General features: G+C 64.0%; 1 protein-coding gene across 3 annotated transcripts in view; it reads left to right on the top strand.

Annotated features, from left to right (window-relative positions):
- The window catches only part of PIP5K1C (phosphatidylinositol-4-phosphate 5-kinase type 1 gamma), a 49,980-nt gene that overhangs the window by 19,140 nt on the left and 7,265 nt on the right, over window positions 1-23,575 (top strand). For all 3 annotated transcript variants that reach the window (XM_032306139.1, XM_032306137.1, XM_032306136.1), the window contains exons 2-15: window positions 3,611-3,642; window positions 4,946-5,038; window positions 6,036-6,166; window positions 6,880-6,997; window positions 9,932-10,084; window positions 11,260-11,559; window positions 12,204-12,409; window positions 13,927-14,010; window positions 15,676-15,724; window positions 17,201-17,285; window positions 18,920-19,081; window positions 19,880-20,018; window positions 20,116-20,148; window positions 21,485-21,589. In XM_032306139.1, coding sequence (XP_032162030.1) covers window positions 3,611-3,642; window positions 4,946-5,038; window positions 6,036-6,166; window positions 6,880-6,997; window positions 9,932-10,084; window positions 11,260-11,559; window positions 12,204-12,409; window positions 13,927-14,010; window positions 15,676-15,724; window positions 17,201-17,285; window positions 18,920-19,081; window positions 19,880-20,018; window positions 20,116-20,148; window positions 21,485-21,589 — 1,690 coding nt within the window. The remainder of the gene's footprint in view (window positions 1-3,610; window positions 3,643-4,945; window positions 5,039-6,035; window positions 6,167-6,879; window positions 6,998-9,931; window positions 10,085-11,259; window positions 11,560-12,203; window positions 12,410-13,926; window positions 14,011-15,675; window positions 15,725-17,200; window positions 17,286-18,919; window positions 19,082-19,879; window positions 20,019-20,115; window positions 20,149-21,484; window positions 21,590-23,575) is intronic.

Genomic DNA, 23,575 nt, shown 5'->3' with positions numbered 1-23,575 from the left:
GCTTGGGGACCCCAGGGAGGACTTGGGGTTTTGCCCCAGGGTGGTGGGAGCGCTAGAGGGCTGTGAGCAGGGGAGGGAGGGACCTGACTCGGGTGCTCACGGGTGCCTTCTTGTGGCCAGTGCAGGGAGGATGGCCTGGGGGCAAGGGCTGGGCTGGAGACCAGGGGAGAGGAAAGGGTGTCTGTCTGTCCATCCATCTGTCAGTCAGTCAACAAACATTAGTAGGTCCCTGCTCAGGGCAGGCCAAGCCCTGAGGGAGGAGGCCCCCTGCCCTGAGGTTGGTGTCATTTTTGCCCGGAAGGACAGGACAGGGTCTGCAGGGTAGGGCAGTGATCTGACGGTGGCGAGGGATGGTGGGCTAGGGAGAGGGGGCCCAGCTCGGGAGCCCTACCCTTGCTCACTCACGGGGGCACAGAAGAGACCAGAGGAAAGCTGCTCAGAGAGGTGGAGGGACTTGCCTGAGGTCACACAGCGGTGGGCCGTAGGGGCTAGCTAGGGGTTAGGGAGTGGGGGAAGCATGGGGTCACCCCCTTACCCTGAACTCTCCGGGCCTGGCCGCCCCCTGCCTTTCCCTGGCAGCTAGGAAGCCATGTCCCAGGGCAGGTCTTGGCCCAGCCTGGGCCTCTCTCCCTCCCCAGGCTATTTTTAAAACTTAATTTCCTCAAAATGGGGTGGCTGGTTCGGAAGAGAACGGGTCTTGTCTCGGGCTGGGAGGAGCTCCTGTTGCCTGCCGTGCCTGGCCTGGCTGGCGGAAGCATGGCTGGGCCGTGGGACCTCCCCAGCCCACCCGCCCAGAGCAGCCACCGCCCTCTGAAGGTGCTCAAAGCCCTCAAGGGCTCAGGGGTGTTGGAGGGAGCAGCGGGCTTACTTGCGGGCATCAGGCTGTGGTGGGGCACACGGACCCCCACCCCGACCCTAGGCCGGCGTGTAGCCTTGCATGGCCTCCGCTGGTGTGGGTCCTGGACATCCCAGGTAGGAGGGCGCGTCTCTCCCTTGCCAGAGTGTGGATCGGGCAGGAGGAGTGTGGCCGTCGTGGGGACCCTGGGTGTGAAGCAGGTGACCCTGAGGCATCCCCAGGTGAGGCCGACCCGGGCAGGACTTTTTGACAGACGCTGGGGCTGGCGTGGCCTGGACGTGCAGGGGAGCCGCCAGGCCGCCCTGACAAGCTGGGAGAACTCAGGGGCAGTGGGAATGGTTTGGGGGAGGCCTGGACCGCCCAGGCAGAGAGCCCCAGGTTCAAGGGCTGGGGGCTGCAGAGGTCACAGGTGGGCACAGTTGGTTGGGCTCCAGGGCCCAGAGCCCCCAGGCTGGCCAGGAAGGGGAGGGGACTGCAGGGGCCCCCAAGCCATGTCCAGAATGTTCTGCGTGCTCTACCTCTGGCCTCATTCCTTCTCTCTTCCTCCTCCCCCCACACCCCAGATGTAAAACCAACAAATAACTAGTCAGCTTTCTAGCACCTTCCATTGCCTGCTTGTCTTTGACCAAGCCTCAGGATAGGCCCAGGTTCATTCCTGAGTCTAGGGCGCCTAGGCTGGGAAGTCCCACACCCACACTGGCCTGCGGGTGGGCACTTGGGGCCTTGGGCAAGTGACCAGCCTCGGTCTTTTGGCTTTGACCTCTGGCTAGGGTGGCCCCTGGTGGTCCCTGCGACCGTGACCCTGGTATCGGCCAGTCACCCACCTAGCCTGTTCCTCTGGACCATCGCCGGCATCTGGCCGAGGCCCAGGGCACAGTGGTGGTTCCGGCTGAAAGAGGACACCCGTCCCCCACCCTGCCTGCCCCAGGCTTACCCCAGGTTCAGGGTCCTCTTGGGTTCGTTTTTTCCATAAGTATCATTCATAAACCATAATTCATACTTTTAAGCTTACAGTTTAGTTTTTAGTGTATTCACAATGCGGTGCAGCTGACCACACTGATTCTAGAACATTCTCATCCCCCAAAGGAAACCCCGTTCCCATCAGCAGTCACTCCCCTGTCCCCAGCCTCTGGCCCGACCTGGTGTTAGAAGTGGAGGGGCCCCTCCTCTGCTGGGGGGAGACCTGGCCCGGGGTGCCTCCCCCAGCGTCCACGTGGGGTCCTGGGGCCTCGTCCCTCCCCACCCGCTCCGCTCCCGGCCGGCCTCGTCCACCCCCCACTGGTGGGACGACGTCCCGCCTTGTGTCCAGCCTGGCCCTGCCCTGAGCTCTGGACTTGGGGGTCCGGCTGGTCTCACACAGCTCAGCCGCGGGCACCTGACCGTCCCCACGCCCGCTCCGGCCTCGACGCGTGTCTCACTGAGGCCGCCCTGCCCTGTTCGTCACTTCGGCCGGAGCCGTGGGCTCTCGACTCGCTGGTTTCTTCACTTTGCCTCCAGTGAGCAGAGCCCGTCCGCCCTGGCTTCCCACCTGCCGAATCTGCCCAGCCCTCTCTCTCCCGCCTCCACCTGGCCCGGCCCAGCGTCTCCCACCCGGACCAGAGCCGCCAGAACCTTCCCTGGTTCCCGGCTTCTGCCTTCACCCTCCGCCCCCAACCCCGCCCAGTCCATCTTTCCCGCAGCGGCCAGCAGAGGGCGCCCGCGAGCAGTCGAGTCAGGTCCTTCCGTCCTGTGCCCACAGCCCTCCAGGGCTCCCACCTCCCTGGGGGAAAGGCCCAAGTCCTCCCTGGGCGACCTGACCCCTCCTCCCACATCATCCTCCTGGCTCTCACTCCACCGTCCAGGCCCTTCTCCCGCCCCCACCCCGACTGGGAGCCCTTGAGCGTGTCTGTCCTGGTTGCCCCCTGCCTTCCTGCCAGCCCGACCCGTGGTAGACCCCCAGGGTTAGGAGCGTCTGTTCCAGCTGTGACACGTCAGCGCAGCTGGGTCGGAACCACACACGCTGACTAGCACACACTGGAGGTCGCAAGCCTGAAATGGTCTCACAGGCTGAAACCACGGCACGGGCAGGGCTGGTCCCCCCCGGGGTCCCAGGGAGACCCAGCTCCTGCCTCCTCCAGGCCCATGCCCCCCCATCCACCCCGCCGGCAGCACGGGGTCTGCCTGTCTCTGGGACCCCCACTCTCTGCCTCCCTCTCGTGAGGACACCAGGCCTCCTGGGAACCCAGGGTCACCTCCGGGGCCTTGACTTGCCCCCCTCCCCCGCAAAGCCCGTTATCTGTGGGGAGCGGCCGTCTGCGCTCCTTGAACAGATAGTCCTCAGCAGAAGCCTGCATGCCCAGCGAGAACGCTAAGGCTCGGAGAGGTCAGTGGGTGGCTTCACAGGGAGCCGGGATGAGAGGGAAGGGTCCGGACAGACAAACGTACCCGCACCCTCACTGTGAGCCTCTCCCTGTGGCGAGCAGCTCTCCCCAGGGACTGTGTGGACAGGAGCTGACCCCATGGGTTACCTGATATCCCCGTGGCCTGAGTGGGGAGCTCCCACTTGTGAGTGTAGACAGCACTGTGTCAGCTCAGCGAGTCGCTTGCCACTGGGGACCTGATGTCTTCGGGGTTGGTGCCCACTTCCCACCTTGCGCCCACACGTCCCTCTGTAGGGGCCCGGGGAGCTGAGCGAGGCCGCAGGCACCTGTGTGCAGCAAAGGCAGGGCAGGCCACCCCTTCTCCGGGCTGAAGCCTCTCCCTTCTCTCCCGCAGGCTTGGCCCAGAAGAAGATGGCCCCGACGGAGGTGAGTGTGCTGTGGCTCTGGGCAGCTCACTGTGCCTCCCTGGGTCCCTCCCTGAGTCTGGCCAGTGTCTTGAGTTTCAGGGAGGGGAGCGGGTGGGACCCGGCCCAGACAGTGAGGGACAGAGGGACAGGAGACCGGGGGCGGAGAGGTGGGCAGGAAGCGGGACAAGTGTGTGCCCTGGGCTGCCCTCGCGCTGGGGTAGTGCTGGTGGGGGGTCAGCACTGTCCCTGGTGCTGAAAGGAGCCTGTGGGAGCGTGTCTCTGAGTCCCGCGTTCCGGGAGCCGCCCAGGATGTGCCCTGGTGTGGCATCCCGGTGCCTGCGCCCGGCCGCCGAGCCCTAGACCTCCATGTCCCCTAGATGCCACCTGGCACGTGGGGTCCTTGTGGGGAGGGCTTTCCTGGAGGGAGCAGCTGCAGGGCAGTGGGGAGCCGGTGAGGGCGTGCGCCTTCCCATCGCTGAGGAGAGCCCACCCCCTGGTGGCCGGCGTGCAGAACACAGGCGGCGGAGCTGAGGGGCGAAGGCGGGGGTTGAGGGGGTTGTGGGGGGGGTGCAGGGGGGTTGGCATTAGTGGGGCTGCCCAGACCCTGGCGTGGGGCAGTGGGGCTGTGCGGGTCAGGTGGGTCTGAGCACTGTCAGCTGGAGGCCGAACGGGCAGATGGGCCCCGTGGATGGCACAGGTGCACGGGGCATGTCAACGTCTGTGACACTCCAGCCTCTGGACTGGAGGGGCACCAGCTCCCTCTGCTGGCCAACCCGGGCCTTGAGCCTGGGCCCCTGCCACCCCTGTCCTCTGGGGAGTCGCTCACACAGAACCTTGTCATGCCTGCCGTGGCTGTCCCCGTAGGAGGCCCAGGCCGGTGGGACCTCTCCCTCAGTTCCACCCCAGGGGTCTCAGCTGGGCGACTCCGCCCTGGGGGATACTGTGATGTCTGGGGACATCTGCGCTTGTTGGGACGGGGAAGGCTGCCCTGAGGGGTGGGGCCTTTGGGAATGACCCGGCCCTGTGCCAGCAGTGCCTGGGAGCCCCTGAAGCCAGGCTGCTGCCCCCCCGTGCACGCGGAAGGGCTGGGGTTGCCGATCTTCCTGCTTTTCTCGAGGAGCTGGAAGTCGCCGGTCTGGGTGTGGGCCCTTCTGGATGTGGAGGGTTGGGCGGTGTGGCCGCTTCTGGTGACAGCCCGCCCACAGCAGCCTCCGCACCACATGCCTGGTGAGGACACTGACTCAGCCCGTCTGGTCAGGATTTCCAGGGCACGCTGGCCCGGCGGCGCCTCCTTTGCTGATTTCCTGCTTCCTCTTCTCCAGGCCCCACTGATGACTGGACAGCCGGGTCCCGGCCACGGGAAGAAGCTGGGTCATCGGGGCGTGGACGCCTCTGGCGAAACCACCTACAAGAAGGTTCCCTTCTGCCCTCTGCTGGTTGGGGGGGACTCCCAGCTGTCCCGGGGCCCCCACACAGGGTCAGGGATGTTCCGTGCCCGTGTCCAGCTGGAGGCAGATGCTCTCGGGACAGGCCCCTCCACGCAGGCCCCTGGTCCCGGTGAGGTCCTTGCTGCCTGTCACGGAATTCACAGGTGTCGCCGGCAGCCCTGTCTGAGCCTCCGGCCCCTCTGGGCCTGCCAGCTTGTCGGGGGAAGGGGGAAATGCAGTTCTTCCTTCCCCCGGAAAGCGAGGCTGAGCTGATGGGAAGCCTGTGGGACGCCAGGCCAGGCGGGGCGCAGGGAACATTCCTAACGGAGCAGCCAGCCGAGAGGTCATGGGGGCAGCACGAAGTTCGATGGTTTCTAGCGTGTTCTCAGTGTGTCCAGCTGTCCCCACAGTCAGTTCCAGAAGATTTCCGTGAGCCTAGACTCACACCCCGTCCCATGACCTGTCGCTCCCATCGCCTCCTTCTCAAGTCTGGGCAGTTTCAGCCCAGGCGCCTGGGTCACATAATGCCAGCAGCCCCGGATGGCCAGGACCGCCATCTCCACACCCAGCTGTGGGTGGGGAAACTGAGGCACAGAGCAGCGTGTTGCTGGCCCAGCGCGACAGTGCTAATCACCGGGAGAGTGGGTAGAAGGACCCCGGGTTGCAGACATGAAGTCTGGCTGTCATCGGGTACATTTATGTGCCCCCACCCAAGAAAATCCTGACGGTAGACCCCAGCTGAGTCGGGACAGTTTTGAGAAGTTGGAACCTTCTAGAACCTTGATGGGAAATGGGCCTTGGGGCCGCATGAGGTGGTATGGGGGTCTCAACCAGGCCACCTCCTTGCTGTGTAGTCGTGTGAGCTCAGGGACAGCCCAGAGGTCAGCGCTTCTGTGACACATACTGGGCAGGGGCCCCGATCTCCTGCCCTGGGGTCTGTCACCCTGGGGGCCGAGGGTCTTGATGCAGTGGGGTTTTCCCGCAGACCACCTCGTCCACCCTGAAGGGAGCCATCCAGCTGGGCATCGGCTACACCGTGGGCAATCTGAGCTCCAAGCCAGAGCGCGACGTGCTCATGCAGGACTTCTACGTTGTGGAGAGCATCTTCTTCCCCAGGTAGGCCCAGGCCCCGCGCCGGGGAGCGGCCGTCGGGTGCGGAGCGGCCATCGAGTGCTCGACAGCCTTGCTGCTCTCCGCACTCTCTTCTCTGCGGGGAAGAGCTCGGGCCTCTCCTGCCGTCTTCTTGGCTTGGAGGTCGGACTCCGTATGTCATGCTCTTAACTCTCTGCTGAATCAGAGAGATGCAGCGTAACAGCGATTTTAAGAAAACAGGAAAAGAAAACGTAAAGTTTCTTTTTTTCTCACGTGAAGAACACTGCCGGGCGGTGCAGGGCTGTGAGGCGGCTCCCCGGTGTTGGGGTCCCCTGTCCCCTCTAGGGGCTCTTCCATTCTCATGTGCAGCTTTTCCAGCCAGTGTTGCCAGGTGGCTGCCTGGGATCCTGCCATCACGCCTGCATTCCACCTGCAGGAGGGAAAGGAGACTGGGAGCACAGGACCTCTGGGGCAGGACCTGGAAATGACATGTGTTGTTTCTGCCCCGCCTGTGGCATTGGCTGAGCAGTCACGAGAGGCTGGCAGTGGACTTAGCGCGGGAGGGAGTGGATACCGGGTGCTGCCCCAGACCAGCCACACCCTTTGGCCCCAGGGGAGCTCTGTGCTGGTTGCTGGGTTGCACACTGGGAGGCCTCAGGCGCTGCTCTGGGCCCGGGCAGTGGGAGAGGTGCCCACAGCGTCCCTGTCCCTCACCAGCCTCCCTTCTTGCCCCACAGCGAAGGCAGCAACCTCACCCCCGCCCACCACTTCCAGGACTTCAGGTTCAAGACCTATGCCCCCGTCGCCTTCCGCTATTTCCGGGAGCTCTTCGGGATCCGACCTGACGATTACTTGGTGAGAGCCGTGGTCAGCCCGCTACTGCTGTGCCACGAGTTCTGAGAGGCACGAAACACATGTGTGTTACCTCGTGGTTTCCGTGGCTCGGGAATTTGGGTGCAGCTCGCCATACTTTGCCCAGTGTGGCGGTGGAGGGTAGGCTGGGGCCAGAGACTCAGAGGGACCAGCCTGGCGGATGGTCAGCTTCCAAGCCCACGTCTTGGGGGCCCTGTTCCTCGCCCACTGGCCGGGGCCTGTTCCTCAGAGCATGAGCGACAGGACTGTCCTGTCACCCCGGCCACATCACAGGTCCTGCCTCCCTTTGAGGGGAGGTAGGTCGCGGGGACCAGCTCAGCATGTGCCCCCAGTTCTGGTGTGGTTTCAGTCTCTCAGATGAGAAAAATGGGAACGTAGGCCCTACCCTTTGATCTCACAACGCACGAGTGGGGCTCCTGGAAGTTACAGGGCGTGTGTAGACGGGGACCAGTCTGCACTTCCGTTGTTCGGCGACTGTCTTCCAGAAACCTCCGCCCCTGCACGGGAGCAGGGCCTTAGCCGCCTGGTCTGCTCTGCCCAGTCCCCCCACCATCTGCCGTCCCTGGGGCCGTGGTCTTGCTGATTCTTCCCGGTGGTGACTCGTTTCCCTGTGTGCTGGCACGACCTCAGCTGCGTGCTCCCGCTGGGTTCTTGGTCCACGGGAACCTGTGCCCTCAGCCGTGACCATGTCCTTCCACCGGGGACCAGCCCTCGTTCCGGCCAGGGGTTCTCCAGCTGTCCCGCTGTCCAGTTGCCAAGGTCAAGGTCCAGTCCTCAGACCACAGCGTCCATGGCAGGCTCCATGGCTTCCCCCTCTGACCTTGCCTGTGGTCCCGCAACCTTATCGGAGGGAGAACAGCCTGATGGTTCTAGAGTGGAAGTGACCCTAGATTTTGGGTCTCGGGTAGAGCGAAGGTCCACGGCATTAGTCGTGCCAGCGACGGGATGGCCTGGGGCCCGTTAGCGGCATGCGGACACCAGCTGGCGGGTGCTGGCCCCAGAGTGGACACACGAAGGCAGCCGAGGTCCTGTCTTGGCCTCGAGTGGGTACTCAGCAGGTGTCCTCTGTCCTCTTTAAGACCTGCCCTGCTGCTGTGATGGGGTGACGAGGCCCCCTGGAACCGAGAGGCCCTCCCGCAGTAGGGCTGGGGAGCTCGGACGCGGCTGGATCGTCCCTGCCTGTCGGCTCTGCCCCCTTGGGGTTCCTGTGTCTTCTCGAGGGGCTCCCAGGGGCCACAGGCACTGCCTTGGCTCTAGAGACTTCTGGGGCCACCGTTGCTGCAAATTTCATGGGGTCCTGAGTTTCGTGGGGGCATGCCCACTGTCCCTGTTTGTGAGAACCCTGTGCTGCCCCATGTTAGCTTTAGCTAGGGAAAGCAGGGGGGAGCCGGGGGAGGGAGCATGGGTAGTCAATCAGCCTTGGGCCCCAGGTGCCCCCCTGGGCTCTGAGGGAGAAGGGGGCACATCTGGGGTCACCACCCTGGCGGTTGGTGACCTGGCTGGAAGGTCTGTGCATGTCACCCTGGCAGCATGGGCCGTGTGAGGCCTGACCCCATGCGCGGACCAGGGACACTCCCTGAGGACAGCTGCTCTTAGCCACATAGTTCTAGAACATTCTCTGCTCCTAAACTTCTGTACAAAGCGCACAATCCCCTTCCCCTACTCGTGTCTCCCCGCACTTCCCCTCTCCTGCTAGCTGGGGTCGGCTGCAGTGCCTTTGGGGTAGCCATGGGCTCCAGAGGCCGTGGACACCAGCCCCTGTGGGGTCCCTGCCCACCCTTGGCTGCCATCCTAGGAGCAGGTGGGAGGTGAGGAGGGAGAGCATGGGCAGCTGGGCGTGGGCCTCTGTGATTCCGTGGGGATTGGTGGCTTGTGGCTGTGGGTGGGCAGGACTTGCGGCCCCCCTGGGGAGGGGGCGTCCCCGCTTCTCAGCTGTGTCCCGCCCCCTGCCGCCATCTGCCAGCCCCCGTGTTACACTTCACCGAGGAGGACTGGCACCCTCCGCCCAATGGGGAACATGCTGCGGCCTCTTCCGTGCTGTACACCGGTGGTACTCAGGCCTTGGTCGGGGGGCTCAAGGGACAGAAACCCACCACAAAAACCTTAGTCCTGAAAAGCTCTTCATGGACTCACTAGCTGGAAAGGCTCGGGGAGAACAGCCTGTAGGACCTAGCCTTCTAGCTGGGCTGGACACTGTCCTGGGTGCTGGGGACCCTCCGCGATCAGAACCCTTAGCAATCCTTGCGTCCGAGAATGTCCTGCCAGTAGGGAGGATGTGTGAGGCTGCTGGGCAGCAAACCCGGGGGTGAAGCAGATGTCGGTGGGAAGAGAGGTAGGGGTGCCAGGTGCCGGGGGGCTGCGCCCCGAGACAAAGGTTCCCCTTCTCTCTGCTGTTCTGGTGCGTGGCCTCCGTACTCAAGGTCACTTCCTGAGCCAGCATGGTGACTGGGGCTCCAGCTCTCACATCAGCATTCCAGGTGGAAATAGATGGGATGGAGGGAAGGGCACAAACCCGAGGTGCCCCAGCTCTAGTCCCCCACTCAGGGAGCCTTCCCTGAAGCCCCACTCAGAAGCTCCCATAGGCAGCTCCTGAGCCCGAGTCGACGGCTGTGGCCTTACCTAGCTGCGGGGGAGGTTGGGGAGGGAGTGTTGGCCAGATGTGTCAGCCCCCAACATACCCGGGAGTCTGTCGTTCACAGGAGAGGGACTGGGCCCTAGGAGATCAGCACCCAGGCTGCCGGTCAGCCCGGGGATCGAATCTGTGCTGTGTGGCCTCGGGCACGTCAGTCTCCCTCTCTGAGCCTATTTCTTCATCTGTAAAAGGAGGCTGACACAGGGACCTGTTCCAGAGTTGTCCACTAGCCGCTGGGCCCGTGGGGTGTCAGCGACCCACCTGCCCACTCCCTGCCCCCGCAGTACTCGCTGTGCAACGAGCCACTGATCGAGCTGTCCAACCCTGGTGCCAGCGGCTCCTTGTTCTACGTCACCAGCGACGACGAGTTCATCATCAAGACGGTGATGCACAAGGAGGCCGAGTTCCTGCAGAAGCTGCTGCCCGGCTACTACATGGTGAGCGGCACTTCCCTCGCCACTCTCTGGCCCAGAGGACCCAGCTGTCCCCGGGGCACGCCCACCCTTCTCCTAGGGTCGGGAAGCCTTGCTGGGCCACTGAGCCTCGCCCTCAGGACCCCCTCACGCGGCCCCCCTCCCCAGACACGGCAGGCAGGAATGGCCATCCAGGCCCGCGGGGCCTTCCCTGAGAGCCGGGTGGGGTGCAGGGGGCTGGGGGCGGGGCACCCGCTCCGCCCTCGCTCCCCAGGCCCCCCCCAACCCCCCGCCAGCCCTGAGTCACGGATCCCAGAAATCATGTCTCGTGGGGCTCCTGGAGCTGGTGACTCAGGCGTGGGGGAGGGGGGCCGGGCCACCAGCTGGCATGTCACAAAGGCCCAGCTGCTGGGGCGCGTCCCGTTCCCCATGTGACTCACAAGCTGGAAGGGCTCCACGGACCCCCGGGCGGAGGTGGACGCGGGAGCCGGGGTCCTGCTGCCGGCACAGATGGGGGTGGGCTCCGCCTGAGTGCCCACCTGCCCTGCTGGGCCTTCCCGGGCAGCTCTGCGTGGACTGTGCGCCATCTGCGCCTGGGGGTCTCGTCTGGGGCACGTGATGCTGGGGTGGGCCCCCGGCTCCCCTAGGTCGGGGGTCGGCAGGCTTCCCGTAAAGAGCCGATCAGCCTCTCCTGTCCCAGCTCCGCCCGCTGCTGCAGCGGGAGGGCCCCCGAGGGCCTCGAGGGAGCAGCCCGGGGTGGCCCGGCGCCCGTGACCTTCACTTACTGACACTGAAATGTGAGTTTCAGGGAAACCTCACATCCCAAGACGCTAGTTTTCTGTTCTTCGCCCCGCAGTGTTCTATAACACAGAGCTGTCAGCTTGCGGCGGGAGAACAAGTGGGTGTTTGGACTTGGCCTTCCCCCCAGAGTTTGCCGATCCTTGCCCTGGACGGCGCCCAGAGGCCGGGCCCGCCTGTCACCCCAGGGCGGGCAAGTGGGACAGCTGGTCTGGCCCTGACACCTCGGCCGGGGGCCCTCCTGGAGCCTCTCGTCTGGGAGACACAGATCCCGGCGCACGTCTGGATGCTGGGAGGGCCGAGGGAGGGGCTGGCCCGGGGCCCAGGTGGTCAGCGCGGGCTTCCTGGGGCGGCTCCCAGGCCGCCGCTTTCCTGAGACCCTGCCGCTCCCCCGCCCCCAGAACCTCAACCAGAACCCGAGGACGCTGCTGCCCAAGTTCTACGGGCTGTACTGTGTGCAGTCGGGCGGCAAGAACATCCGCGTGGTGGTCATGAACAACGTCCTGCCGCGGGTCGTCAAGATGCACCTCAAGTTCGACCTCAAGGGCTCCACGTACAAGCGGCGGGCCAGCAAGAAGGAGAAGGAGAAGACCATCCCCACCTACAAGGACCTGGACTTCATCCAGGACATGCCCGAGGGGCTGCTGCTCGACGCCGACACCTTCTCCGCGCTCGTCAAGACGCTGCAGCGGGACTGCCTGGTGAGGCCGTGGGGCTCGCCTCTGCAGGGCTGGGGCGCGGGGCGGGCCCTCGGCCTCCAGCCTCCGTGGTCCCCTCCCGGACACGGTGACGCTGGATGAGCGGCCGCCGCATGAGCACCTGTAGGGCGGGTCCTTTTGGTCTCCTCAACCCCTGCAGCCCGGGGGGCATCGTGCCTGCTGCTCTAGAGATGAGGGGCATCCCGGGCCTTCCAGAGCCTTCTGCGGCATCCCTGGCCCCTCGGCCCATCACCGCTGGCCCCCAGGCCTTTTTGAAAACTGTACCCGGTCTCCCCAGACGACCCCCCAGACCTCTCTGGACCTGCTTCCCTGTGTCCAGGTGTCAGAGCCCTTGGGGCCAGGAGGGGTCCCAGGCTCCCCAGCTGTCCCCGGGCAGGCCAGAGCTCTGACAGGAGGAAGGAAACGACCAGTCCCTACTCGGAGAGGCGGCCCCCCAGGTGCCCCCCACCCTGCGCGTGGCCCGGCCCCCGCCCGGTCTCCTCACACGCGTGAGACGGGGGTCAGGACAGGCCCCCGTGTGGCTGTGGGACGGGGCGGGCACGGACCCAGACGCAGCTTGGGACCGCACGGAGGAGCCGGGTGTGGGGAGGGGGCGGGGAGCGTGACCTCCTGACCCCCTCCGGCAGGTGCTGGAGAGCTTCAAGATCATGGACTACAGTCTGCTCCTGGGCGTGCACAACATCGACCAGCAGGAGCGCGAGCGGCAGGCCGAGGGCGCCCAGAGCAGCGCGGACGAGAAGCGGCCGCTGGGCCAGAAGGCGCTCTACTCCACGGCCATGGAGTCCATCCAGGGTGGGGCCGCGCGGGGCGAGGCCATCGAGTCGGACGACACGTAGGTGGCACGGGGCCTTGGTGGGGCGGGAGGCGGGCGGGGGTTGGGGGATCTGGCCTGGAGGGCGAGACCATCTGCGGCCGCTTCCTGGTCTGCGCTGGGACCCCCCGGGGGTCCCACGGGTGGACACACAGACACCCGGCTGTGTGACAACCAGGGCCTTCCAGATGAATCTGCCAGTGGATGGAGGCCATTGGCCATCTGTAGGGGGACACGGGCCCCTCCACATTCTGGAGCCCCTAGCGGGTTCAGACACCACTGTCTGCAGCAGACAATGTTGAAGAAGGTTGTGGCGCTGGGGACCAGGACGCCAGGCCCAGAGTCCCTGGGACAACAGGCCGCTGGGAAGGAGGGCGAGGTCGTAGGCTCAGAGACAGCGGGCTGACCCGGTCCTGCCGCGGGGGCCCGGGGCTTGGTGGGGAGACAGCGGGCTGACCCGGTCCTGCCGGGGGGGCTCGAGGCTTGGTGGGGAGACAGTGGGCTGACCCGGTCCTGCCGCAGGGGCCCGAGGCTTGGTGGGGAGACAGCGGGCTGACCCGGTCCTGCCGCGGGGGCTCGAGGCTTGGTGGGGAGACAGACTCGTGGGTGCCCCCCCACCCTCCCAGCCCTGTGGACACTGGGCGGGGTTGTTCTGTATGGGGGGGGGTCCTGGGCCCTGGGGGGACTGAGCAAGCAGCATCCCCGGCCCTCACCCACCTGGTGCCAGGAGGCCCTCCGAAGTCATGAGGACCACAGACGTCCCGGGACACCACCCGGAGCTCGTGGAAGGTGGTCTGGGTGGGAACTGCGGCCATGGTCAGGTTCGAGGTTGGCTTCTTGTAGCTGTGCATTGAACTGCTGGGAACCAGTCCGGGGTGGGGGGCCTGAGTGGGGAAGGTGCCTCACCCCACATCATCAGCTGGGGAAGCGGGGGTTCGGAGGCGGAAGCAGAAGCAGATGTCCTGGTGCACAGCCGGGGGGTGGGGGCTGCCACTCTAGGCCAGCTGTGGGGGGGGGCGGGTGGGGAGCAGGCACCAGCCCCCCACGGGGCCAGCCTGGTGGGGAGCCGCCAAGTCCTCGAGGGCTGGCCCGACCTCCCGCCATCTTGGTGTTTGTAGGGTCTGCGCAGGGCCCGGCAGGGGATGGCGGGGTACGCAGGTGAGCTCACCAGGGCGTGCAGTGCCGTGAGAGGGGCCTGCGGGGCCTGAGCCTGGCGGGTCGTTGGTGACCTGAGGACAGTCGCTGCCTTGTGTGACCTCACTAACCGCTCTGGGCTGGGCATGGGGGAGCCGAGTGAAACCACTAACCCCCCAGACGGCACCCAGAAGCCCTGGGGGTCCTGCCCGGGCTGAGCGTGCGTGTGTGCGTGCATGGGTGTGCGCGCGCGGGGGTGTGGGGGCGGGGCCGGTCTGTCCGCAGCCTCCTGCTGACTATGGCCTGTCTGAGAGGAGCGGAGACTAGCCCGTCCCCGAGGAGCAGCCCCCGCAGGGAGTGAGTGGGCTTGGGGGGGCGGGTGCTGAATGCGCTCCCCACCGCAGGATGGGTGGCATTCCCGCCGTGAACGGCCGTGGCGAGCGTCTCCTGCTGCATATCGGCATCATTGACATTCTGCAGTCCTACAGGTGCGAACCGCCCGCCCCCCCACCCTGCTGCCTTGGCTCCCCGCATCTCCCCCTGCCTGCCCCCCACCCGCCTCCCCCTTCCCCCATGCACTCGCTTGCTCCCAGAAGCCATGTGCTCTCCTGTCCAGACTTCCTTAGTCACCATCCGCCCCCACGAGCCCCCCACACACCGAAGGCTCCCAGGGGGCTGCCAGGTCCTAAAGGGAGGCATTTGGTCCCCAGCCCGGTGACACCACCTGCAGGATCTGTGCTAAGAATGTGGTGAGATCTCCTGTCAGCTAGAGGTTGGGGCTGGCATGGGGCCTGGGGGGTCGGGGAGGGTGTCGCCAGCCCATCTTCCATGCAGTCCTGTCTTCTGAGCACCTACTGTGTGCTGTGTGCTGGGGTAAACAGCAAGATGGGAGCGCCCCGTGGCCACGAGGCACGGCATCCCAAGACAGCTCATATGATGGGCAGGAAGACACGCTCATGGCCACAGCTACACGTTGTGTGGTCTCGAGCATGGCGGAGCCCCGGAGCAGACAGTGAGGCCTTACCTGTAGCTCAGAGCTGGGGTGTCGGCAGCCCCATTACCCGTGCTCGTCCTCTACGAGGTCTCGGCCGTGAGCGTGGTTTAATTGTTAGTGTTTTGTTAAAGATTTTGTTTATTTATTTGACAGACAGAGATCACAGGTAGGCAGAGAAGCAGGCAGAGAGAGAGAGGGGGATGCAGGCTCCCCACTGAGCAGAGAGCCCGATGCGGGACTTGATCCCAGGACCCTGAGATCATGACCTGAGCCGAAGGCAGAGGCTTACCCCACTGAGCCACCCAGGCGCCCCTTAATCATTAGTGCTTTATTCCGAGAGTAGCATGTGTGCCTCCTGCACGATCCGGACCAGACTGAGGGGGCATTGTGGGTGCGGCAGTCCCCACTTCCTGTCCACCCAGCACTGGTGACTTCTCCCTTGTGTGTCTTCCTTTCCTACATATGAAACTCGGCTCCTGCCCATCCATCGCTCGTATTTGCAGCCTGCGTTCCGACCTGGGTAGACCTCTGTCACAGGACGTCCCTCCTGATTTAGAGCAGGATTAAGAAGTTTCTCAAATAGCAAACTAAGGCTTCTGCAGAGGCTCTGAGTGGCGGCAAGGAGGGGGCTGGCACATGTCAGGCAGCCACAAACCCATCCTGGGGCAGGGGTGTCATGAGGGGGTGTGTGCTGAGGAGAGGACCCTCCCCTGTGGCGGACAAGGCGGTGTCCAGGAAGGCTGCCCGGAGGAGGCACCATTGTCCTCAGCCCAGGTGTGCAGGGACTTCGTTAGAGCCACAGTGCCAGACGATAATTTCAGCTGAGAGGACCAGGGCTCAGCCGAAGCCATGAGGACAGGGGAGGGATGTATTCTGGGAGGCACTGGTCTCCAGTCCCCCACATGGGGTCAAGCAGTGAAGCCTTTTCACTTCCTCCCCCACAGAAGCAGTGGTAGGAGCCGCCGGGATGGGGAACGGAGGGGACAGGAAGAGGGAGGTGGCCCCGCTGGTGCCGCAGGCAGCCTCAGTTCCTCTAGACTGGGGCTTCCCACCCGCTCGGTGCGGGAGCAGCCCCTGTCGTGATGACCACAGGTGTCCCCAGACACGGCCCAGTGTCTGCCGGAAGCGAGGCACGTGCCCAGCACTTTCCTCTCTGCAGGTTCATCAAGAAGCTGGAGCACACCTGGAAGGCCCTCGTGCATGATGGGGTGAGTGTCATTCATGCGCTCCTGAGTCCACAGACACAGCGGTCCCCCGGCGCCGTGACGAGAGACGTGTTCCCTCCTTCCGTTGGGGGCGGCCGTGTGACCCGGCAGTCACGGGCCAAGGGCTCAGGGTCAGGAAGGGAAGACACAGGCAACCGGACCTCCAGTGAGGACCTCAAGTGAGGGGGTCTGATCTCCGCGGGGGAGGGGACAGAAAGGCTTCTTGGAGGAGAAGAGCTGGAAGCTGAGTTGGAAGGATTCCCAGAAGACAGCCGGACCAGGAGCGTCAGGGGCCAGCTAGGCAGAGAACGTTCTGGAAACGTGTTGTGATAGGAGGTCGCCTGGGTCCAATTGCACAACACTGACCCATTGCCTCGAGGGCTGAGGACTGCTGCAGCATGTCTCTGCTGCTTGAGAATGGGCTAAAATGCGCCTTTTTCCTGCAACACAGCCAACGCATGGACCTTGGCAGTAGGTTATTTGCAAATATGAAAGACTTTGAGGACCAGCTGCAGGGGAGCAAACAGCCCATCTGGGGGCCCCAGGCACCGGCTGTGCTGACGAGCTGGCTGGGGCCTTGGATGCACGCCTCTCCTCCCATGGCCACCTGCAGACCAATTCTTACTAAAGTGCTAAGGGCTGTATGTGTTCATGTAGTCTGTAAAAGCCTCCGACACTCCCCTCTGTTTGGGGGCGGGGAGGCGGGGGTCCAGATGGAAGCTTCCAGAAAGTGCACCGAGATGGTCCAGGGGGCAGCCAGTCAGCAGGAAACCCTTTCGTGGCATTAGAAAGACGCCGAGGAAAGGAGAGTTGCCAAGTCCCCATGAGGCCACATGTAATCCCCAGAGTAAACTGTGGCTCAGCTCTTGGGGGTCCAGACGTTAATCAGAGTAACGTCACAGGCGTGAGCCGTCTGGGGCAGGCAGGGTGGCCTGTGGAGTAGAGGCCTGGGTCCTTCTGGGCATGGCCCTCAGCCCCCAGCCCAGGTGGCTGGCCCCCGATGGCACTCCAGGCAGAGGAGGGGGCGGGAACTCCGTCCCGGTCTTGGCTCCCACGCCCTTGGCCAGCACCGGGTCCTGCAGTCCTGCCTCACTGCGGTGAGGATGGGAAATGTAGTGTGCGTTCTGGAGGCCGTGTGTCCCTATGGGATCTGTCACATTACAGCAGGCAGAGGACCCAGGCCGTGTCTGGGGACATCTGGAGGACTCCTGTGGTTTCCATGTTTTGCTCTTTATTCACTTACTTCTCTGCGGTTGCTGTTTTAGTCACGTGGTTCGAAGGATTAAAGGATGGGTTTATAAGGAAGAAATGTCCCTCCCAGGCCCCTCCCTGCCGGGTTACCCGCCAGCCCCGTGCCGTGGACCCGTCTCTCAGTCAGACTGCCGCTCTGTGGCCTGGGCTGTCTCACGGGACACGGGGAGCACTGGTGGCGTGGGGACACTCAGCCCTTCCTGCCTGCGGGCCCCCTTCTCTCCACAGGACACCGTCTCTGTCCACCGGCCCAGCTTCTATGCCGAGCGCTTCTTCAAGTTCATGAGCAACACGGTGTTCCGGAAGAATTCCTGTGAGCTTCCCAGGCCCTCTGGCCAGGAGGGCCCCCAGGGGTGCGGAGCGGGGAGGTGGGGTCGCCAAGAGTGCGGTAAACCCAGAGCCCCTCCTCTGGCCATGTGGCCATCCGTGGGCCTCGGTCGGGCACTTGATCCAGAGAACAGGGGAGTCAGGACGCCACCGTCCTGGGGCCCAGCATGGGGCCTGGGGCCCGCTGTTTGAGCTTGAGTTCTGGCCCCATCGAGTCCTGCCGCTGTGACTTCAAGCGGGAGACGCCCTGCCCCATGCCTCAGTTTCCCCATCCGTACAGAGGGCAAGATGTGTTTACCCACATGACAGGTGCGTTTGGCCTGTGCCGGTCCTTACGGGGACCACCTGTGGCCTTGAGTCCTCAGCAGGGAAACGTGGCCTCAGGGGACACAGAGGCAGCTGGCCATCAGCCAGACCAGGCATTGTCAAGGTGGGCACCGGACAGAGGCAGCCCGTGCCCCGTGGGTGTCCCCAGAGGGTCCCCTCTCTGTGCTGGGCCTCAAGTGTCAGAGCCGGGTGCACACCCCAGGCCAGGATCCCATATGCTGCCCAAAAGGGTTGTTTCTCCCCACATGTCTGTCTGCCATCTGCCCTCGGCTCCCTGTGTGCCCAGAAGACAGCGTGCTTGTCAGCCTCGGTCCCTCTGTGTCCCCAGTGTCCAGCCCGGGATGCCAGCACGCCATGGGTGTTCAGGCAGAGTCATTCGTGGCAGTGGTCTCAGCGTGCACCTTACCATCCCGGTGGGTCCACAGAGACAGCAGGGGCGGGCAGGGCCGACGCCTGGCGTGGGACCTGCTGTCCCAGCCTGGGCCAGGCCTGTGTGGGCGATGACCCCGCCCAGTCACCTGGAGCCAGCTCGTGGAGCCAGCACGACTCCACGTTCCCCTATGTCGAGCCAGTAGCTTGAAACCGATGGCAGTGGGGTCACTGGCATCGCGGAAGTGGGCAAACCCCACGGTTCTGGCCTTTGTCTCCCAAGAGTGGGCCGTCATCAGCGTCTTACTTTCTCACTTCTTAGAACTCTTCCTGGGTGTCATTCTCACTGCGGCCAGGGGGATGCCAGCCTCCGGGGACGGGACGGCTGCTCACCAAGCGAACTAAGCACCTACTGCGTGCTTGGCGTTGTGCTGGCCAACCCCGGGGGCCGATCAGGGAGAGAACCTGGTGACGTTCGCTGACGGGCGAGGCCAGGGGCAGAGGGCGTCAGGGGGTCACCCCCCTTGTCTGACCCTGTTGCTGCAGACGAGGTTGCTGGGGCTCAGAGGGGCTGAGCCACATTGCCCAGGCCACTCATCCTGGACGGGAGCCGGGGCCTCGGTGCTGAGCCCCGCATGGCCCCAGGCCTCCGTTTGCATGTCTGAAAGTGGAGGCCACGGCCGGAGCGGGCTGCCAGAGGGGCTTCTGGGACCTCCCGAGGCAGAGCTGGGTAGGACGCAGGACAGGGTTTCCTTTGCAAAGGATGTTGCTTCTTGCCCAGGCTTGAGGGCCGGGCTGGAGGCCGGGCAGTGGGAGCTGTGTACGCGGGCAGCAGGCTTTCATCCAAGGGAGGGATGGGGGCTGGTGGGGCCTGGCCACGGGGCTCCCAGGCTGCCCCGAGTACCAGTCCGCCTCTCTCCACAGCCCTGAAGTCCTCACCATCCAAGAAGGGCCGTGGTGCCTTGCTGGCCGTCAAGCCCCTGGGGCCCACTGCTGCCTTCTCGGCCAGCCAGATCCCCAGCGAGCGCGAGGACGCGCAGTACGATCTCCGTGGGGCCCGCAGCTACCCCACACTAGAGGACGAAGGTGACTGGGCTGGCTGGGGAGAGGGTTCTCTGGGGACAGGAGAGAGAAGGGGTCTGCTGGGGAATGGTGCGGTCCCTGCGGGGCTGAGAGGGGAGGGCATTCAGGAAGCAACCCGGTTTGAGGAAGGGGTTCTAGAAGCTGGTGGCCTGGATGGCAGGGTCCTGGGTCCCAGTCACCTCCCTACCCCAGTCCCAGCCTAAGCTCTGCAGCCATCCAGGGAGTGGGGAGTGGCTCGGATGGCCGCAGGGAGAGCTGAACAGAAGATGCCACCCGAGGAGGTGACCCACCCCATTGCCAGGTGTCCTGAGACCTAGAGGGAGGAAGCATTTGATGGGGTTGGGTGTGATGGTTTGAAAGATCCCTCCCAGTTCCCCGAGTTAAAGAGTCAAAGATTCCTGGCAGCAAGGGGCTGGGGGGAATAGCCTCAGGGAAGGGAGAGACCGCACATGCAGAGGCCCTGGGGCAGCAAGGGACCTGGTGTGTTGGAGGGACAGCAGGCGGCCTGCGGTTGGAGCAAAGTCGGGGAGGGTGAGGAAAGAGGAAGCGGCTGTTCACGCAGGACCTGTGGGCTTGAGCAGGGTTTGGACTGCGGTCTGAGAGCAGCGGGTTATGGGAAGCCTCTGTGCTGAGGGTAACTTCGAAGGTATTTGCCCTCTTAAAGCGGTGGAGCAGAACAGAGTGTTGGGTGGCAGGTGGGGCGGGGACCTGGGTGGCTACAGGCGAGGCAGGCTGCAGGTGGAGGCAGAGAGAGGTGTGGCAGGGCTGCCCCGGCACCCACAGCCCCCGCGCCCCCTGCAGGCCGGCCCGACCTCCTGCCCTGCACGCCGCCATCTTTCGAGGAGGCCACCACCGCCTCCATCGCTACAACCCTGTCCTCCACGTCGCTCTCCATCCCAGAGCGGTCTCCCTCGGAGACATCGGAGCAGCCGCGGTACCGGTGAGGGTGTGGAGGGTCAGCGTCCCTGCGGCAGGGGGAGGGACCGGCTGGGAGGCCAAGGCCCCTGATGCACCTGCTCTGGTCTCTCTCTCTGCAGGCGGCGCACGCAGTCTTCGGGACAGGATGGCCGGTGAGCTGAGACCCCCAGCTTCCCCGCCCCACCGCCCCACCGCAGCCCCAGGACTTGCCCACCCAGAGCCCCGCCTCTCTGACCACTTTCCCCGGGCACGGATTTAAGTTAGGCTCTTGAACTGCACAGAATCCTGAGTCACTGGAGTCTTCTCCAAAGTCCACACCCCCGGTGGGTGGGGTATGGGGCAGGCAGAAGACCCGTCCACCTGCTTGTTGATCCTTTTTAATTTTTATTTTTTTAACTAAATTCTTTTTTTTTTTAATTTTTAAAGATTTTTTTTATTTATTTGACAGAGAGATTACAAGTAGGCAGAGAAAGAGGGGGAAGCAGGCTCCCCGCTGAGCAGAGAGCCTGATGTGGGGCTTGATCCCAGGACCCTGAGATCATGACCTGAGCTGAAGGCAGAGGCTTTAACCCACTGAGCCACCCAGGCACCCCTGATCCTTTTTTATTAAATATTTTTATTCTAACTGGTACACAGAGAATATAGCAAAATACCTTCCCTTGCCCCATGCCCATTCCTGTCCCTGGGAGCAACCCCTGGACGGGTTTTTTGTCTTTCTAGAAATACTTTATGAATATATATGAGAAAACCAACCTACGTGCCTCTTTCTACCTTTCGTCTTGCCACCAGCCTAGTTGGTGCCCCTTGCTTTGGGCACAGAGCAGATGGAGGTCATCCGTGAGCAGGGAGCTCCTGGGGCTCCGTTCCCACGGACTGCCCTCGGGCGCATTTCCATTGTTGCCAACACGACCAACAGGCGTTGCTTCCCTTAGTGTTGGGGCCATTATTCCTGCCATTTGGGAAAAAAAAAAAGTTATGCATAAAGTACATTTGGCAGAATGCACTTCCCTCCGTCTTGCTGCCTACTCCCGCCCCAGCGACCTTTCTGCTGCTGGGGGCTGTCACTGGGAGACAGTCTGCCAGACTGCTAGAATGTTCTGACCCACCTACGCCAGGGGCCTGAACATTTGAAAGCCCTGGAACCAGCCCACTCCAGGCCAGGCCCCAGGCCCGTGCCCAGCTACCCCCAGGAGAGTGGGCAGGATCCAGGCCAGCAGTCACTCCCCTGCACCTGCTGGTACCAGAGTCATAGGATGGCCCCAGGTGGACAAGCAGTCCCTGCCCCTGTGCAGGCCTCAGGTGGGCAGGACAGCCTGAGGGACCAGGGGTGAGCTGGGCCAGCTCAGGGCATCGGTCAGATGCACCCAAAGAGCACCCCATGGAGGCTCCCACTAGGGCTGGAGACCAGCACTGGCCTGGAGCTTGGCTAGCGGCCCTGGGGGACAGAGTTAGGAGAGAGAGTGAAGTGTGGCCTCCCACTGCCTCCAGGCCCCAGGAGGAGACCCACGTGGAGGAGGACCTGCAGCAGATCACGGTGCAGGTGGAGCCTGCGTGCAGCGTTGAGATCGTGGTCCCCAAGGAGGAGGACGCGGGGTGAGTGCCCCATTGCGGGACATGGCCAACGGGCGTCTGCTCTGGTTCCATTGGCTGAGTGGTCACGTGGCCACCCGGCAGCAAGGCAGGCTGGGGAATGTAGTCCACGTTCTGGGCGGGGGTAGGGGGAGAGACTGGGAAGGGGGCCTCCCCCTGGAAAGTGGGGGATGCAGGGCGTGGGAACCCGGCCGTCTGCGCAGGGGCCCCGGGGGGGCTGGGACGGCTGCCTCATCCGGGGCCTCAGATCTGCGGCAGAGCTGCGAGCCATGCGTGCGTCCAGGGGCTCTCACGCACCACCCACTCGGTCCTGACCCCGGGCTTGCGGGAGGCGGCCTCTGGGTCGTCGGGGGCCACCTCTGGACGCAACCCGCTTTGCCGACTGTGTCTTGTTCTGTGTCCTCGTTCGCTGCCGCTCTTCTCAGTGCCTGTCTTCCGGCTCCTGGCTGGTCCCCGCGCACGGTCGCCGCCGTTCGCGCTCCTTTCTTGTCCCGTGAGGAGCCGCCCTGGGCCCCGGGGTCCCGGGTGCTCATCCTGCCGCGATCGGCGTCCGTGGGAGGCGGCGCTTTTATCCTGTGGGTGGCTGGGGCCACTGCGCTCGTCGCACTGGGGGCTCCTGGGGAGGGGCCAGGGTCGCGCCCCGCCCCCCCCAGCGCCCAGGCCCCCACAGAGCCCCATGGAGGCCACGGCCCTGGGCGCGGGCAGAGACCCTGCTCAAGGATTTGTCTACCCACGTCTGAGCTTCCAGCAGTTCAGAGCCCGGCTCCTGGCTAGGGGTGTCTGTCTGTGTTTAGTTTTAAGTTGAAGAAAGCGGCCGCTCAAAATGGATGTATATATGAAAACCAGATCAAAGCCTTCGCAGTCAAACATAAATTCATTTTTTTAAGATTTTATTTATTTGAAAGAGAGAGAGAGAGAACAAGCAGGGGGAGCGGCAGAGGGAGAGGGAGAGGCAGACTCCCCGCTGAGCAGGGAGCCCCAAGTGGGGTTGGATCCACCTGAGCCAAAGCAGACACTTAACTGAGCCCCCCGGGCACCCCAGAATTCCTGTTTTAAGGTCATCAGGCATGTGGGGGAACCGTGTGTTCCCTGCGGGGGGCTGGAGGGGAGCTGGCTGGGTCTGATGTACTGACCGGCGGTGCCCTGCTGCGTCTCACCCTTGTCTGTGGGTCCCGTTCGGCCGGGTGGCTCAGTGTTTGCGCTATGACCAAGTTTCTCTTGCTTCCCTTGGGATTTCTGCTTTACGGGTCTTTAAAATTTCTCTTCGATCTCAAGACACCTTCCTTAGTGGTCACCACGTGCCCAGCCCGCACCTTGCCGGCAAGGGTAACATCACAGATAGGCGGGTGTCCCTGCGCACACAGTGGGCTCTGCCACCCGCCGTGTTTTCCCTGTTACCGGGATTTTTGCGGTGTGACTTATTTGGGGGGGCCCCCAAACCAGCCCCCTTCCCTGCGGCTAGAGAGCCACTTTTCTGTGGTTCTAGGTGCCCCCCCCAATCCCCGGAGCTGGGCATTTTGCTCGTGAGATGGAAACTGCACCCCAGAACCCAGCCACCTGCTGAGGCCTCGGCCTCGCCTCACCTTCCATCTAGAACCTGTTTCCCCGTCTGCAGCTCAGGACAGCGGCAGCCCCCGGCCCAGGGGACGGTCGCGGGGGAAATTCATGCCGAGCTCTTGAAAGGGCCTGGCATGTAGTAAGTGCTCAGTGAAGGTTACAGAGGTTCTGGGCGCGGGGGCCAGGGGTCCCCGCTTCACAGGTGAGGATACTGAGGCTGAGCAATGGGAAAGGACCTTCCAGGTCACCCAGGGGGTGAGTGGTGAGGCCGGCACCCACCCAGCGGGGCGTGCCCTCAAGCAGGAGTGGGGACAGGCTCGCACCTGAGCCGGGGGACAGAAACTCCCTCCCCTTTGCCGGGGAGGTATTTGGTGGGGGGGAGGTTTGTTTTATTTGGCTTCTCTGTGATGACCTCCTGATGAGAGAGGAGAG

This window comes from Mustela erminea, chromosome 1, assembly GCF_009829155.1.
Source record: "Mustela erminea isolate mMusErm1 chromosome 1, mMusErm1.Pri, whole genome shotgun sequence".
In the NCBI taxonomy this organism is placed as follows: domain Eukaryota; kingdom Metazoa; phylum Chordata; class Mammalia; order Carnivora; family Mustelidae; genus Mustela; species Mustela erminea.
This window is presented reverse-complemented; position numbering and strand designations above follow the sequence as displayed.